Source organism: Marmota flaviventris, chromosome 5 (assembly GCF_047511675.1).
Source record: "Marmota flaviventris isolate mMarFla1 chromosome 5, mMarFla1.hap1, whole genome shotgun sequence".
NCBI lineage: Eukaryota > Metazoa > Chordata > Mammalia > Rodentia > Sciuridae > Marmota > Marmota flaviventris.
The window spans coordinates 109965931-109982477 of record NC_092502.1 but is presented as its reverse complement, the minus strand read 5'-3'; the positions used below and the strand labels follow the sequence as shown (position 1 = coordinate 109982477).

The window sequence follows — 16547 nt, the reverse complement described above, 5'->3', positions numbered from 1 at the left end:
ACCAATTACAAATCAATAAATAATAGTTACAACTTCTATCTATTGCAAGCAGAATTATAAATAAACAGATGCTACTCCTTTGGTATACACAAGACTTTTAATTTTTTTTCTGTTGTACAACTACAGTTGCCATCATTTTCCCTTTTTTTGTAGGACTTCCTTTGGGGATACAACTGTTCATTGCACATTCCTTAACACTGTCTTAACAGTTAAGATTTGTAGCAAACCAAACAACTACAAGTATTTTCAGTTAAAATTTGTTTTCAGCCAAGCAGGGTTGATTTTCTACCATGTGTTCATTGAGATATTACAAACAAAAAGGAAGCAAAGTACAAAAATGAATGTCCATATATATGTTCATGGCCTGGAAGGAATACCGACTGGCTTGAAAGGCTTTTCCCTGTCTGGTCATCAAAATGACATGCAATAGCCATGAAGAACTCACTTAGCTAGCAGCATGGAAATCACTGAGCTGGTTATTCAAAGATTGGACAAACAGAATTCTGGGATGCTATTTCCATTTTGGTTTTCCAGTTCAAATGGTTTTAGTTGACGATACTCAAACGTCACACGATTTACTTGTTTTCCACTGGAGACCATGCGCACCACAGTGTTGTCACAGCCAATTTTCACTTGGGCTATAATTGATGGAAAAAATAAAAGTTTCCCAGCAGGTTAGAAACCATAGCCAACTCATTGCTGTTGACTAGATTATTTAAGCACAACAAAAGTGAGGCAATGAATTTTCATTTATCGTACTCGAGCAACTTTTAGTTGAAATGTGTTTTTGTTTTTATTGTAGTATATAATTAATAAGAATCCTGAAATTGAACTCAGCCTTTTTCCTCATGTACAAGAACACTGTAAACCACAACTAGCTGGAAAGAGGCAAGAGAATGTCTCCAGGCCTTTTTCCTGCTCTCCTGCAAAGCTAGGGTGTTAAAGAAGGCAAAGGTAATGAGTCATCTCTGCATAGGGGCCTTGGGTCAGTGTTCTTGATGGGGACAATACTGCCCTCCAGGGAGAGGTTGGACATTGGTAGGGGCAGTGTATGATTGTCACAACATTTGGAGTTGCTGAGGGAATGTACTGCTGGATATTTATGTAGATGAAAATATTTTCTTCGTCTAGGTAACAAGTCTGATTTACACATTTAAAATCATTTGCATGGGGCAGTGCTGGGGTTGTGGCTCAGTGGTAGAGCACTTGCCTGGCATGCATTAGGTACTGGGTTCAATCTTCAGCACTACATAAAAATAAATAAAGGTATTGTATCCATCAACAACGGAAAAAAAAATGGTTGCAGGAAAAATGGTGGAATGTGATGGACATTATTACCCTAGATACATGTATGACTGCACATATAATGCAACACTACACTGTGTACAAAGAAATGAAAAGTTGTGCTGCAATTGTGCACAATGAATCAAAACGCATTCTGCTTTCATGTATACCTAATTAAATTAAATAAATAAAATTTTAAGGTGCAAGGTGTAGAAATGCCCTGATTATACCCTCTTGTGTTCTATTGTCCACTTGAATGCTTCCTCATTTTTTTTTTTCTTTCTCATGTGGAATAGCTTAAAACATTCTTACTTGTCTCACATTCAATATTTTCATTATCTGTATAAGCATCTGACAACTTTTATATCTCTTTTCATGAAGTTATGCATGAACAGTTATATATTAAATGTCATATTTTATTAAAAATTGCTTTCTTCTTATTTCTCTAGCCTCAAATTGGTTCCTGAAGCAAGATTTTTCAGTCTTACAATAATTCTTTCTGCTCAGTCCCCCTGCCCATACCTATTGTTTCTTAAGGTGTGGCTAAATTCTAAGAAATGGCATTGTAATTGTGTAACAGGTAGCTTACAAATATTACCTGGGCTTAAAGGAAGTAAAACAATTCTGTAATGTTAGTGAGGTAAAGTCAATTTGAAAATACAACAAATATAAACTGTATAATCATTTTTAAATAAGTTCCAGAGATCCTAGGGTAACTTTTTCCAGGAGAGCCAAATTTATCTTTATTTAATAATTTGGAAAATCATTCTTTTTTTAAATTTTTAATATTTATTTTTTAGTTTTCGGCAGATACAACATCTTTATTTGTATGTGGTGCTGAGGATCGAACCTGGGCCACACGCATGCCAGGCAAGCGTGCTACCGCTTGAGCCACATCCCCAGCCCTGAAAATCATTCTTTTTTTCAGATCTTGCTTTGGATTTTAATCTATATAATATGCCTTATTTCCTATAGTTAATCTGCATATAATTTGTCTAAAATTTCACCTAATTTCTAATTAAATTTATATCTACATATTTTTTGAACAATTTAGGAGAAACTCATAAAAACAGAGTGGATAAAAAAATCTAAAATATCTAAAATGAGCCACAGAGTGATATAGGTCAAGCCTTAAAAGCATCTTAATATTGGTTTTCATTATCTAGATAATTTAAGCAAAAAAAAAATTATTTTGGGGCCTTAGTCTTATCCTTTTGCCTTATTGAAGTCATATAATTCCAGCAGAAAAAAATGAACTTTGCTTCAATTATTTAAATTTTAAGGCATGCATGTTATTCAGTCCCAGTCTTTTTTTTTAAAAAAAAAAACATATGCTAGGCAAGTGCTCTACCACTGAGCCACAACCCAGCCCTTAAGTCCCAATCTTTTTACCCTATTCACATACACATCCTCAAGGTCTTCTCTCCATGCAGTGCCTCAGAGGAAACATGAGCCAGGTCAGAAAAACCATGCATACAAACATCTGGAACCAGGGCTCAGGTGTTGGCATAAATGGTCTAATCTTCAGCAAAGTGGGCTTTTAGAAATCCACCCTTTCTTACTTCCATGAGAAAGCTTTCCTTGAGCTCAGTTCTGCCTTTAATCTCATCTGAAACTGTAAGGATTCTGGCTTTGGAAATGTACAAGGCAGTGTTCCTCTGGTGAGCAAACTCACAGTGGGTAATGGGTCCCTGTTTCCCGTGGTTGTAATATTCTGCAGTTTTTCCCAGGAACTAGTAAGATTACTAATACATGCTCAATGCCTAGCTGCTATGGTAATGTCTTTCGTGAGGAGGATCTGTGCTAGAGTCTTATCAGCCTTGACCTTAATCTCAGACACTCAGCTTTTAGAAATAAAGAAACTCTCTTGTTAGACAACACAGTTATGTCACTGAGTCCTAACCTGCCCATATAACAGTAACTTTATTCATTGAAAAATATGTTCTAATGATACCAATGAACTAAGGTAACCTATGGATATAAATAAAGCTGGCAGCTCAGATGAGCACCTCTTTTACTTTGCCCTCTGTACCTTGCTTCTGTCTCTGTTTTCTTTACCTGAAACTTTTTCATTCAGGGTATCCACAAAGGGTAGAGGACACATCGGGCCTTAGTTCTTCTTACCTGTGTGTATTAATTCTGTTTCAGAGATATCCAGGTACCAGCATGAGTTCAGAGAGAAAATACTGGTGTGTTGATCTGGTTTTAATTATACCAGGGCACAACTAACAAAATGATTGTCTGTTTTGCAGCTTCATTACCTAGCTGATAATATCTGTGGTGACAGGACAGGAAGTGTCTTTAAGATTAGACACTTGTGTGTTTCATTTCTGTTTTACTTTTGTCTCTGTAATGGTAACCGGAGATTCCTGTACCTAAAGTACAAGTATGGAAGTGACTCTTACAGAAATATTTTATATAATCCACCCCCCAACACACACATACATATTTGATTAGATTGGTATGAGCATCAGTAATGTCCACCTATCCTCACTGACCTGAGCATAATAATGACATGGAAAATCCTCATTGGTTCCTGATAAAGAAGATCTGGTTCTATTTGGCAACTATGCACTAAGTCATTTATAACTGGTGCCCACTTTTGGATTTCAGAATTTACCTCTGGATCCTATTGGCCTTTGAGAGACTGGTTTGGCTGTCACAAGTTAGGGATATTCGACAGTTCAGAAAATTTCTGAAAAAGCTTACCGATTTGGTGTTCATTTACTATGACTAATACACTTATTCACATACATAGAAACTTAAATAGTATTTCATTATTATACTATTATTAATTGATGATAGATCTACTATTGAATCATTTTAGTTGGTAAGCAACCCTTTAGTCTTCAGGAAATGAAAGCAGGGACCACTAAGAACATGGAAAGAATTGAAAAGCTTTGTATTTTTCACAGTTCTACTTAGGACCAACCTTAAATATATGTCCTAATTGTTCCATAGGTTTATCTCTTTATGTCAGATTTTTGGTAATAGAGTTTGATATTATACATAGGCCTAACTGTATTTCCATACTGGCTCAACATATAAAATGAAAGATTTTTGTGGTGGAATTCATCTTCCAAAATGTATTTTTAAAAATTTGGGTATTTTATGCAAGAAAATGTTAACTCACCAGTGCCATGAAAGGGGTAGCAAAGATCAGCTAAAGGCATCATCTTGGAAGGGTCCAATCCAGTTCCACCCAGCAATTCCACAAAGTCTCCTATTCCCCCACAACCTGCAGGGGGTTTCTAAGAGAATAAAGCACCAAAGAATACATTTAAACAAATTACAAAAGCCAAACTATTTGGTCAATGGTGGATAGTCGAATTCACTCAATCAGCCTTCAACATCCTAGCAGCATCATTGAATTTAACATCTGAGACTCCGGAAATGAAGACATTTTTAACAGAAAAAAAATCACAAGAATTGCTTTTCTAAACCAGTTGAGTAATCATTTTTTTAAATGTGTGTGCCTGGTATATTTTTTTCATAATTTTAAGCTTAAGGGCCGGAAGCTTGATATAAAATGTATGAAAATGGAATCCAAAAATGCTTTGCTTTTCAAATCTCTTGGACATACATACTGAATTATTTGAATTTCTTAATGCATGAAGTCAGAGTTAAATTAAGTTGATTATCGGCATTTTATAAGTTGGGCATGCACATTGGTTTTTCCCTTTGACTCACCACTTTCTCTTCTTTAGAAAAGAATTTCTCCACGTTGGAACACATCTTTTCTACCAATAAGAGTTTATTTTGATTATGAGTATATTTTTAAAAGGATAAAATTCTGATTTGGGGGCCCAAGTTAGCTAGACTTATCATCACCTTCAAAGTTCAGAAGGGACCTCTGCTTGGTTTAATGCTCTATGGTCTCTGTGTTGAAATTCCTAATAATTTTTAAAATAATGGTCCTCACATTTTCACTTCATATTGTCTCCCACAATTTGTGTAGTCAGTTTGGCCTGTGAATCTTTTCTTCATGGAAGTGAATTTATTAAGTGGCATGTGACAGTTGCCCAGAAGTTAAACAGATAGACCCTGACACACAGGAACCAAAATCTAGATAGGGAACTTTAAAACACACACATGTACATGTGTGCGCACATGCGTGCGCGCGTGCGCGCACACACACACACACACACACTCCAACATTTAGAAAGACACTGAAAAACAGCTGGAATGAAACTACAAGTTAGAAGATAACTTATAATAGCAATTGCTTAGCTAATGAATTGGCAAATGTTTTTTGTTTTTTATTGTTTTGGCACTGGAGATTTAACTCAGGGGCTCTTTTCCACTAGGCTACATACTCTGCCCTTTTAATTTTATTTTGAGAAAATGTCTTACTAATTTGTTTAGGACCTCACTGAGTTGCTGAAGCTGGTCCTGAACTAGCAATCCTTCTGTTTCAACCTCCCAAGTTGCTGGAATCAGAGGTGTGCAGCATCTGGTGGGGACATCTTTTTTTTTTTTAATTTTTTTTTAAAAGATGTTTTTAGTTGTTGATGGACCTTTATTTATTTATTTATATGTGGTGCTGAGAATCGAACCCAGTGCCTCACACATGCTAGGTAAGCACTCTACCACTGAGCCACAACCCCAGCCCTGGGGCATCAATTTTTAAAGGGCCTACTATGTGCAGCGTTCTAGGCTTAGGTTCTTTTCACATAATTTCATCAAATGATGAAATAGAGATTTAATTAGCCCCACTGTGCACAAGGTTTCATGTTTGTGAATTGAGAGTTAATGAGCTACTTAGTGGTGAAGGGAAAAAAGACTAAACTGCCTTTCCCTTGAGTAGAGGATGTCCTGGGGGAACATCTCTACAGACTAAAGTTTCCACTCAGTTCTTTAGGTTCCAAATTTCAGCAGGTGAGAGAGAGAGGAAAAAAAATGGGAATTTAAAAAGTTGGTAAGAAGTGGAAACTAAAATGAGGGAACCAGAACAAGAGACAAGGAAGTTAGGTGGACCTATTCCTAAGTGTTGAATGACATTTCTGTCTTCTTTGTAATCCTATGCAGTTTTCTTATAAACAATGGCAGAAACTGAGTTGAGTAGGGACCTATCTGGGGTTCCATTCTTCAGCAGCGATCCTTGAGATGTCTTTCTTGAGGTTCTAAGTTACTATCCATCTCTTGCTAGGTTACAACAATGTGCCAAAGGAGTACCTAGACTCCTTGTACCTAATGTAGAGTTCCCCACCGTACTCAATGTGCAAACTGAAGCTTCCCTTGGTGAAACTCACTTTCCAATGCATAAGAAAGCTGGAATGTTTTATTTTAGGAAATAGTCTTGATGGATACACAAATAATAACCAAAGAGACATCTATCTCCTGAGGACCGTGAAAACAGCAACATGGTCCCTACAGCCCATTCACTGTGTGGAAGCCAGAGGGCCTTTAGACATAAATATATATCAGGTCATGTTGCTTTCCTGTTTGACCTCTCCAATGGTTTCTCATTTTATTTAATATGGGCAACAGGGTTCTCCACACTATTGTGTTGCCCATCTCCCTAAGACATCTCACACAAGTCCCCGCTACCTTGTCTTCTTCCCATTTCTAGAACCCAGCAGGTTCAGTCCTGTCTCTCAGCCTCAGCACCACTGTTGCCTTTACTCTTTCTTTTTTCCCCAGATCTGGCTCCTGATCTATTACTCAGGTCTCGCTTTAAATGTCTCCTTCTTAGAAGATTTCTTTCCTGATTACCTTATATCAGATAGTTCCTCCCTCTCTTCACCTCCTTGTTCCCAGTTTATTGTCTATCAAACCACTGAGCTGCATTTTCTGTACAGCACTTGCCCCTACTAGAAATGCATGGCAGCTTTGCCTGTCTTAGGACCTGTCTTTCTCATTGCCAATTTTCAGCATCAGAAAATATTTTTTTTGGGGGGGGTACCCGGGATTAAACTCAGGGGCCCTCAACCACTGAGCTGCATCCCCAGCCCTATTTTGTATTTTATTTAGAGACAAGGGTCTCACTGAGAAGAATAAATGCCTAGGACACTGGAGGCTCTAAACTGTTAAGAGGAAACACTAACATTATTTCTTATAGCCTCAGTACTGAAAGGACAGATCTCTTCATCTGCTACCACACCGCCTTTTACATCAAGAATGGCATGCAAACAATATCAAGCCAAGAAGACTAGAGCAAAGATATTAAAAGATGTGCTTATCAAAGAACTATTCTTCCATTAAGGTCCAACTTTAAAAAAAAAAAAATGGCAGTGACCCATGAATTTAGGACTAGAGGAAATTGGAAATTTGCTTTTCTCAGTCCCGGTCCTATTAATTTGGCTTCACTTGAATCTGTCTGATTAGGAACTATGACTATCTTTTTAAAAAATATATTTATTTTTTAGTGATAGGTGGACACAGTATCTTTATTTTATTTTCATGTGGTGCTAAGGATCGAACCCAGTGCCTCTCACATGCTAGGCAAGCGCTTTACCTCTGAGCCACAATCCCAGCCCACTATGACCACTTTGATACCAGCAAATATGTGTCATCTTAACTTGGTCATATGAGAAAGTAATAGGAAATAAGGATGATTCATAGGGAAAATGCTACCAGTACAAGTAAATGTGGATAAGTTCAACATTAATTTTAAGGTCCATTCAGAAATTCATTTGAAAGAAAATTGATATGGATTATCAACTAATATTTTCATGCAAAATGGATAAAATTTAATGTATTTCAAACAACTCCTCAAAACTTTACTGCCTTTGAAATATAAAAAATCCAATTTTGTATTTTATGCTACAGTTAGCATTCCTTCATACCACAGTTCTGTCAATGAGATACTTCCTTCATGTCAAAAAAAAAAAATTCCAATAATCAGAAACAGCTGTGTAGATGACTCACAGGAGGTTCTGCTAGGAGAGAATTTTTGTAAAAGAGGCAAGTACAAGAGAGTTCAATTGTAATTACATACTACAACTTTACCAGTTGAAAGCATTTCTTACATCACAAGAAAAGTATTGAAATAGTCAGAATGGGCACCTGAGTAGGGTTCTGACAGCATAACAGAAATAGAAGAGGGCTTTTGTTAAAGAAGCTGGGGCAAACATGAGATTTAATAACCACAGGGACATGATACTCCAATTTGCTGATGCCAGGTTTCCTTTTCCTCTGATAAAGCTGTGGCTTTACCAAATGATTAGGAAGCAAGTAAGTCACTCACCTTTGACTGAACACCATGTAAGCGTCCCAGAGTAAGATCAGATATTTTGATCACTACTGGATAAATTATGGAGAAGCTGCAGTTTCGATGCTGGTGTGGAACTACCAGGGTGAATCTTCCATTTGGAGTCTGAGAGATGACATTGCAAGCTTTGTAGGAAACAAAATGTTACATTTGCATTACTTGGTTTGCTGGGTTTTAATAGAAGTTTATTGTCTCCTTATCCTAGATTTATGTTCATGGCCTAGAATCTTGTGCCAGGAAGAGAATATATATCACATGACGATTTGGAGAAAGGAAAGAGTCGGGGAATAAATCATCACTGATATTTAGATATTGTCAGGAGACCCTGGGCGCAAGGGGGCTTCTCACTTTATCTCACAGGGTTCTGTTTTCTACAACAACAAGACATGAATTGTTAACCAGACAAACAATACTAACTGGTGTATTGTTCTATGAAGACTTCTGTCAACTAGGATCTAGGTTCAAGCTAGGAATATGGAACAATCCAGGCTTAAAGGTGAGGCTTTAACTCTGTCTGTCTGAAGTCTTCACTCATAGAATTTGGAGCCATAATGTTGTTTAAAAAAATAAATAAATAAATAAACAAATAGGGCTGGGGTTGTGGCTCAGAGGTAAAGCGTTTGCCTAGCATGCATTAGGCACTGGGTTCAATCTCAGCACCACATAAAAATAAAATAAAGATATTGTACCCACCTATAACCAAAAAATAAATATTAAAAAAATTAATAAAAATAAACAAATAATTTTATTTTAAAATAGCAACAAGATAGGCTGGGAAAAATAGCAAGCTTAAGTCTAATAAATATTTGCCAAATGTTCAGTGATATTGATTAAAACAAATTTAAAAAAATCAGTTGTAGATGGACATAATACCTTTATTCTATTTACTTATCTATTTATTTATTTTATGTGATGCTGAAGATCAAACCCAGTGCCTCACATGTGCCAGGCAACCGCTCTACCACTGAACCACAATCCCAGCCCCCAAAAGGTAAGCTTTTAACATTCAATTACTCTCCAGAATTTCTGGAAATTTTTTTGTTTTGTATCTCAAATCTAGACTTGTATTTATTTTTCTAACTTTGAAACAGAAGAATTTGCATTTTTTGCTGATTATAGCAAAAGTTCCTGGTTAATCAGAAAAAGTCTGATTAACCCACCTCTTGCCTCCTTCTTATATTTTTAATCACACTTTTAATTTCAAAAAGAACTGAAATTTCATAATTCTAGAAGACTTCTTTTGACTTCTCACCAAATGTAGGAGAAACATTTTCTTTTGTCCTCAAGAATTATTCTGTACCAGTCCTCAGAAACTGCCTTTTCTGGAGGCAGGAGAGCTTCTTTCAAAAAAATTATTGTTTATTTTTTAAAAAATAGAAATCAGAAGACTAGTAGTACATTATTCTTGGGCAGATTAGGCCCCATCCTTCAACTTCTTGAAGTATTAATATTAATACTAGTATATGTAACCTAAATGGTTGATATTCTTTCATCTTCTGATTTTTAAAAATGTTTTTCTTCTAATAGGAAAAAATAAGCCAATGAGTGAACTCGATTTAATTAAAATAATGGGCTTCAGGCCTGAACTGTAGTTTTATAGAATATGTGTGTCTCCACCAGAAATGAAATAAATTAGGGTGGTGAGTTCAGTTTCAGAAGACAACACAAAAGTATTCTGGTTCAATCCTCTGCTCAGGACATGACATCTGTCCACCATGTCTCTGATATGCAGCCTTTCAGTTTTTGCCTAGGTAGTTCTAGATCACAACTTCATATCTCATCCTTCAAGCTTATCCTGGATCAGTGGAATGACTTGGGAAATTGATGCTTCCCACTGAAAACATTGTAGTATCTTAGGAGATCTGAACAAGACTTTGGAGGAAAAAAATAGAATTGTATCCACCCTAAATTAGTATACTACTTAGCCTGGGAAATAAATTAACAAGTGTGACTTGATTTTCATAATAATGATCAGAAAATAACCCTTAGATCATTTCCAATTATAAGTGAATTTCCATTCACATCATTTCTCAGTTCAAATTTTCTAAGTCTGTGAGATAATGCTATTTTGGAAAAGCAATTTGACTCCCCTCATTCCCCAAGTCCTGACTTATTACTGAGAATGCAGGAAAATCACTTACGAAAGAGGTTGGGGTCTGTCTTTATGGTTAGTGTGAAACCATTTCCTGGTTCATGGACCCTGAAGAAGATCATGGCCACATTCTGGGAGGATCTGATGCTCCTTCGGCTAAGACCACTCTCACAGAAATCTATGTACCGCTCAGTGGTGGGGAGAGGATGATCCTCGGAGCTGGGGAATTTCTCCCCCTTAAGGATCCAACCATCAAATACCTTCCAAAAAATAACAATACAGACACAGATGGTCACTTTCATCAATTCCTGAGATCATGGGTATGTTGAAATGGGGGAAAAGTTACCCAGCAGTAAGCCTTCAGTGGTAAGTGAGAAATTGGCAGCGGACCCCCTGCCTGCTTCCTTTCCATTTGTATGTATTCTGACTGTGAAAGTTCATTGCAAGTAATATTATTAACCAGTTAATGCTTTTTTTATGTATAAGACTTGATGTTGTCAAATAGAGAGATTTTCTTATACTTTATTTTTATCATTTCAACCATTTTGGTAAAATGAAATCATAAATAATATACATTTTTATTTTGATCATATTTTCTATATCTCACCTTCAGAAGAATTCCACCAAAGCATAACTTGGATTTCATTCAGCTCCTTTCTTTCCTCTAGTTATTGAAATATGAACAAAATATCTCAAAAATAGGTAGCAAAAGAAAAAACAGGGGCAGCAATTTTATCTGCCAGTGTACAAAAACTTATTCTTCTCTCTCTCCTCCTCTCTCTCTCTCTCTCTCTCTCTCTCTCTCTCTCACACACACACACACACACACACACACACACACACGCAGAGAGGGGGTCAGCAGGAAAAAGGGCTTGGATCTCAAACGTATGTGGCTGGCATTCTCACCAAGACTGGCTTCCTAGTTGGACTTCCTGCCAGTTAGTTTTCATTATATTTTGTCTGCTTCAGATTGCATCACAACGTTTCAAGCTGCTAATTTTCAATTTCCCAGGGCCTCGAAGAAAAGTTTAAACCGCGCAGCGTCCAGCAGCAACGGCCCTACAGGCAATCGGGATAGGTCTTTCTAGGAGTTGGAACCAAGTTCCTGCAGCTTGGGAGCCCGAGCGCGCCTCTCCAACACCAGCAGAGTGTCTAATTGAGAAGTGTCATCTGCTTTCCAAGGCGATAGCAGCACTCCAGCCCTTTCCAATCCTCCGGTTACCCCCTTTCAGGCAATGACGGGCGCCTTACCTTTAGGAAGTCCCCGCCCTCACAGTCGATGGAGACCAGGTCATAGTGGATGTTGATGAACTCCTCCGGCTCAGCGATGAAAAACGCGGCGCAATGCAGCTGCGGCCTGTCGGCGGTGAAGGTGAACTGACCCGGGAGGCTCAGCATGTCCAGGCACCCTGGGGAAGGGAAAGGCACCAGGCATCCAGGACTGTAGCTCTCTCCGCGCCAGCCTCAGGCGACCCTTCTTCGCTCTTCTCTTCTCCGGCTCTGCAGCGCGCACTGCAGCGAGCCCGGCTCAGCTTCGGCTGCTCGGGGTTCCCGATCTCATCCTTAGCAAAGGGGATCACACCCAGGAGATCACGGCCACCTCGCGCCGTAAGATCCCGGGAGGCACTTAACACTAGGTGTCCAACCCTAACCTCCCAGCCTCCCAGGCGCCAGCGGACTCGAGCCCCGACTTACGCAGAGCACGGTGGTAAGGCTGCTCCCCAGCCAGGTCCCGCTTCAGGTTGGTGCTGAAGAGTAGGAAAGGGTCATATTCCGCGGTTTCTTGCAGCTGACAAGGAAAATGGGTCCGTTCAGAAAAGTTCAAGACGTGAGAAAGAAAATGCACCAGGAGCTGGGCACCCTATCTGCCTCGCAGCAAAGTGAAAGGAAAGTCAATGCCTCCTTGGGTGTCTGGAGACAATGGGAAGGTCTTAGACCCTTTCCCCTCAGACCAGGGCATCCCCAGGGGCGAGAGAAAAGCAGGCAGTATAGATGCTCAGAGGCAAGGAGAAAGATAGGTCTAGGCGAAACCGGGGGAAAGGATCCAATACAGAGGAAAGAAAGAGCTAACCTCATAAAAGGTTGATAGCAGAGGCCACCTGCCTGCCTGTCAAGGCTGAACAATCATAAGAAATGTATGATGGGTCAATCTAGGGATGGCTTACCTCTAGGTACCGGCTCTCTCCTCTTAGAGCCATCAGGAAGATCAGAATGAAGTGACACTGGAGCTTGAAGTTAGGTGGCATGCTTGGCCTTGCAGCTTATGCACTCTGCTCCCGAGATCCTGGGCTTTTCTTCCCGCACCTTTGCCCAGACTGAGTGCTAGAAGGCAGTAGGGTCCCTCCCTTAGGTCTCTTTTATAGAGCAGCAGGGAGGGGAGGCTCTCTGCCCCTTAACTCATGGGAGCTTAGTTACCATGGGTTACCCTTTCTCAGTGACAAAGTGCGTGGTGATGACGAGGGTCCAGCTCTCAGTCACAAATTTTCAGCTTGGCCCAGCATTATTCACGAATGATTTCGATCACAACTTAGTAAATTAAAAGTGTGGGAGAAAGAATGAGGCAGGGACAAAGAATAAGGAAGGACATTTTACTTGATCTTCCAAATACTTCATTATACTTCCTGTGAACATTTGGAAATTTTTCATTTTTGCAAACAAAATCAACAAAGTTATACACATGCATAAAAATACCCAAATACAAATGACCTTATCCTACCTTGTCACATCAACTTGGATGGAATCATGCTGGAAATTGTCAGAGTACAGTACTTACGCAATTGTTCATACTACTCACCAAGAAACTTGAGGCATTTTTAGCTCCAAAACTTTGACAGAAATTGAAGTCTGATTTTGTAGAACATTGCGGTAATGCAATTACAAACTTTCTTCCTGTCCCTTATTCTTTGCTGTATCCTGGTTCAGTTTCTTATAAGTATTTCCTTAATGGAAAACTAACTTTCTGTGGTTTGTGGACTTCTGAATTTTAGCTGACCTCTGTCACTTCACCCAGTTATTTATATTATGTATACACTCCTTAACAGGTAACTGCACCATAAATTGAGTAGCCACCTGAACCACTGGGAGAGTGTTGTCTACTCAATGGGTACACATACCTGGATTACTTCTGTATTACGGTAGAAAGAACAGCTAAGAAGCTATATTGTTACTGCTCACTAGCAAATGTACAGGTCTAATTAAATGACTTAGGGGTCCAGACATAAGTTAGGTATACACTTCTCTTCCCTGATTAACAGAGAAGAGCATTGCTTCTGCTGTATGTTTATAATTATGGGGAATATGGAGATGCTCTGCTTTTGGCTTTACTACCCCCCCCCTTTTTTTTCCTGTGGTGCTGGGGATTAAGCCCAAAGCCTTAGTGCATGTGACACAAGTACTTTACCAACTGAGTTATATCCCCATCCCACTCCCTCCTTTCTTATAAAGCACCTAGTAGTGTTATTAAAATTATCAATACACAATTAGACCATACTGCAGGTTTTAATGGAAGGAAATAGCTATAGTTTTGGTTTAAAAAATACTCAAAATTAACAGTAATTTGCCTAGTAGTGTCAGAAGTTAATATTTTCATATTCAGGACAATTCTGAGCTTTGTAGGGACTGCACCTTCATTAAACAGGAGGTCTTCTTACCCCAGCCTAACTTTATAAATACTCCTCAGACCTCAGAGGGGGGAAAGAGGAAGAACACTGGCAACTATGTCATTCTCTCCATCCTAGTGACTGTTTAGATGTCTGAGTTTTAGAAAGAATATAAAGCTATATGAGAGGAATAAAAGAGGAGAGAAACAAATTGCTTAACCCCCACTAACTTGGCCTCAAATGTGGTATCCTCATGTCCATCTCCCACTTCATTTGGGCCCAGAGAGAACCTCAGGCACATTCACCTTGCATGCCAAGGGCTCATTCTCCTTTCATACCAACTTAGCCACAACCCTGGCTTACTTAGAACTGGAACTCACTTGGAGAACTCTGTCTTTCCTACTTGGGGGTCTGGCAACTTGTGTCCTCCCAGCTCAGTGCTACTTATTAGCATCACCAAAGAGACACTGTTCTCCAACATGCCCCCGCTCCACACAAACGTCAGCCACTGGTGCATGGATAACAATGATATTCCCAAAGTGCTTTCATGAAGCTCTTTCCTCAAGAAACACGCACATGAATGCAAGCAAACATAAGACTGATAGGTAGTATCTGACATTGCACAACAATTCACAAAATATATAAATGAGCTTCATTTCCACCAAATCCTGTGTGGGGAAATCAAAATGGAATTTCCACCAGCTTGGGAAACATCTTTTCAGCCAGGGGGAAATGTTTTTTTTTTTTTTGTTTTGTTTTGTTTTTTGTTTTTTGTTTTTTTTTTAAATAAGGCTAATTAAAAGAACTAGAACTTATGGAGGAAAACTAAGAAGATAGAATTGGAGGACAAACAAAAGCCAGGTGGCCATCATCCATGAACCAAATTATTAAAAATGAGATCTGGTTGGTTTGTAATGGAGGACTAGTTTGAATTGGATAGGGAAAAAGTTTCTGGACAATAAGCAGGCCTATGTTTGAGGACTGAGGATAAATTGTTCTAGTGAACGGATTTGGTCATTCAAACAATTAGCTTAATATTTGATAATTGTTTTTTCAACAAATAACTGGGTTTCTGTTGTTGTTTGACATATGTTCTGTGTAAACTCAAGAATCCCCAGGCACACTTATTGGAAATGATCTGTGTATATGAAAATTATCTGTATCCATTCTCTGCAAATATTTTACATTTTCTCCATACTTTTCTGACAGCTTCTTTGATGTTGGTGTTATATAGTCCCTAATAAGTGTTTTTTAGGTCTTGAGCTATTGTTGGGCAGAGTGAAGACTTTATTTTTGTCAAGTAGGAAAATGCATTTTTTTTCTTTCATAAAATCCCAGAGCACATTGTCACCTGAAGGTCAGAGTAGCCACACAATATCAGATCCATGTCCATAATCATATCCACATTCAGATCCATATGAATTTGGGATGAGAGCAGAAACTGAAATTGTGCTAAGGCTGAAAAGGCATACACAGACAACTTGTAACTGGCATGCAGAGGGACTTTGAGATCACTCTGGAAAAATGTCCTAAAATGTAATTGTGATAGCTAAGAGCAAGCTTGTAGAGTCTCTTCCACTGCTTATGCCCTGAGGTGTCAGAATAAGCAAAGGGGACTATGTAACTTAAATCTCTATTACATGGTCCCATGACTTATTAAGTATTTCTTATCTGCTCTACTAAATTTTTTCTTTTGTTTATCACATTGAAAGAGAACATCACTAACACTGCATTCAAAGAACTTCTTGGGTTTGGCATCATGGCTCAGTGGTAGGGCGCTTACCTAGCATGTGTGAGGCACTGGATTCGAGCCTCAGCACCACATAGAAATAAATAAATAAAATAAAAGTATTGTGGCCATCTACAACTAAAAAAGTACTTTTTAAAAAAACAACTTATTTTTTCCTTTCCTGATTAATTTGTTATAACATTGGAAAATGAGGCATATGATTGAGTTTTCTTTAAGAAATAAAGGTGACCTAGCTAGTGTGTGTGATAGCACAGGCCTATAATCCCAGGAACTCAGGAGACTGAGAAAAGAGGATTGCAAGTTTGAGGCCAACTTCAGTAACTTAACAATTTAGAGAGACCCTCAGCAATTTGACAAGACCCTGTCTCAAAATAAAAAATAAAAAGGACTGGGGATGTAGCTAAGTGATAAAGCACCCTGGCGGGTTCAATCTCAAGTACAAAAAGAAAAGAAGTCAAAAGAATGAAACTCATTATAGTTAGCCAGCAACAACCACAAAATATTTCCACTTGCTTTCAATATGTTCTGCTGTTGGAATGAATTTGGAGGGTATTATTTTTATTTTATGGTGATAAGAAAACAACATGAAATCTACTTTCTCAATTTAAA

General features: G+C 38.5%; 1 protein-coding gene across 1 annotated transcript; it reads right to left on the bottom strand.

The window, feature by feature from the left end:
• Positions 1–480: 480 nt before the first annotated feature.
• On the bottom strand, positions 481–12835 carry Crhbp (corticotropin releasing hormone binding protein). The gene is made up of 7 exons (XM_027927905.2): positions 12755–12835; positions 12285–12378; positions 11841–11998; positions 10639–10849; positions 8474–8622; positions 4418–4535; positions 481–638 (listed from the first exon to the last, which is right to left on the bottom strand). Exons 1-7 carry the CDS (start codon positions 12833–12835, stop codon positions 481–483), a joined length of 969 nt encoding a protein of 322 aa, XP_027783706.2.
• Between the last annotated feature and the right edge of the window lie 3712 nt (positions 12836–16547).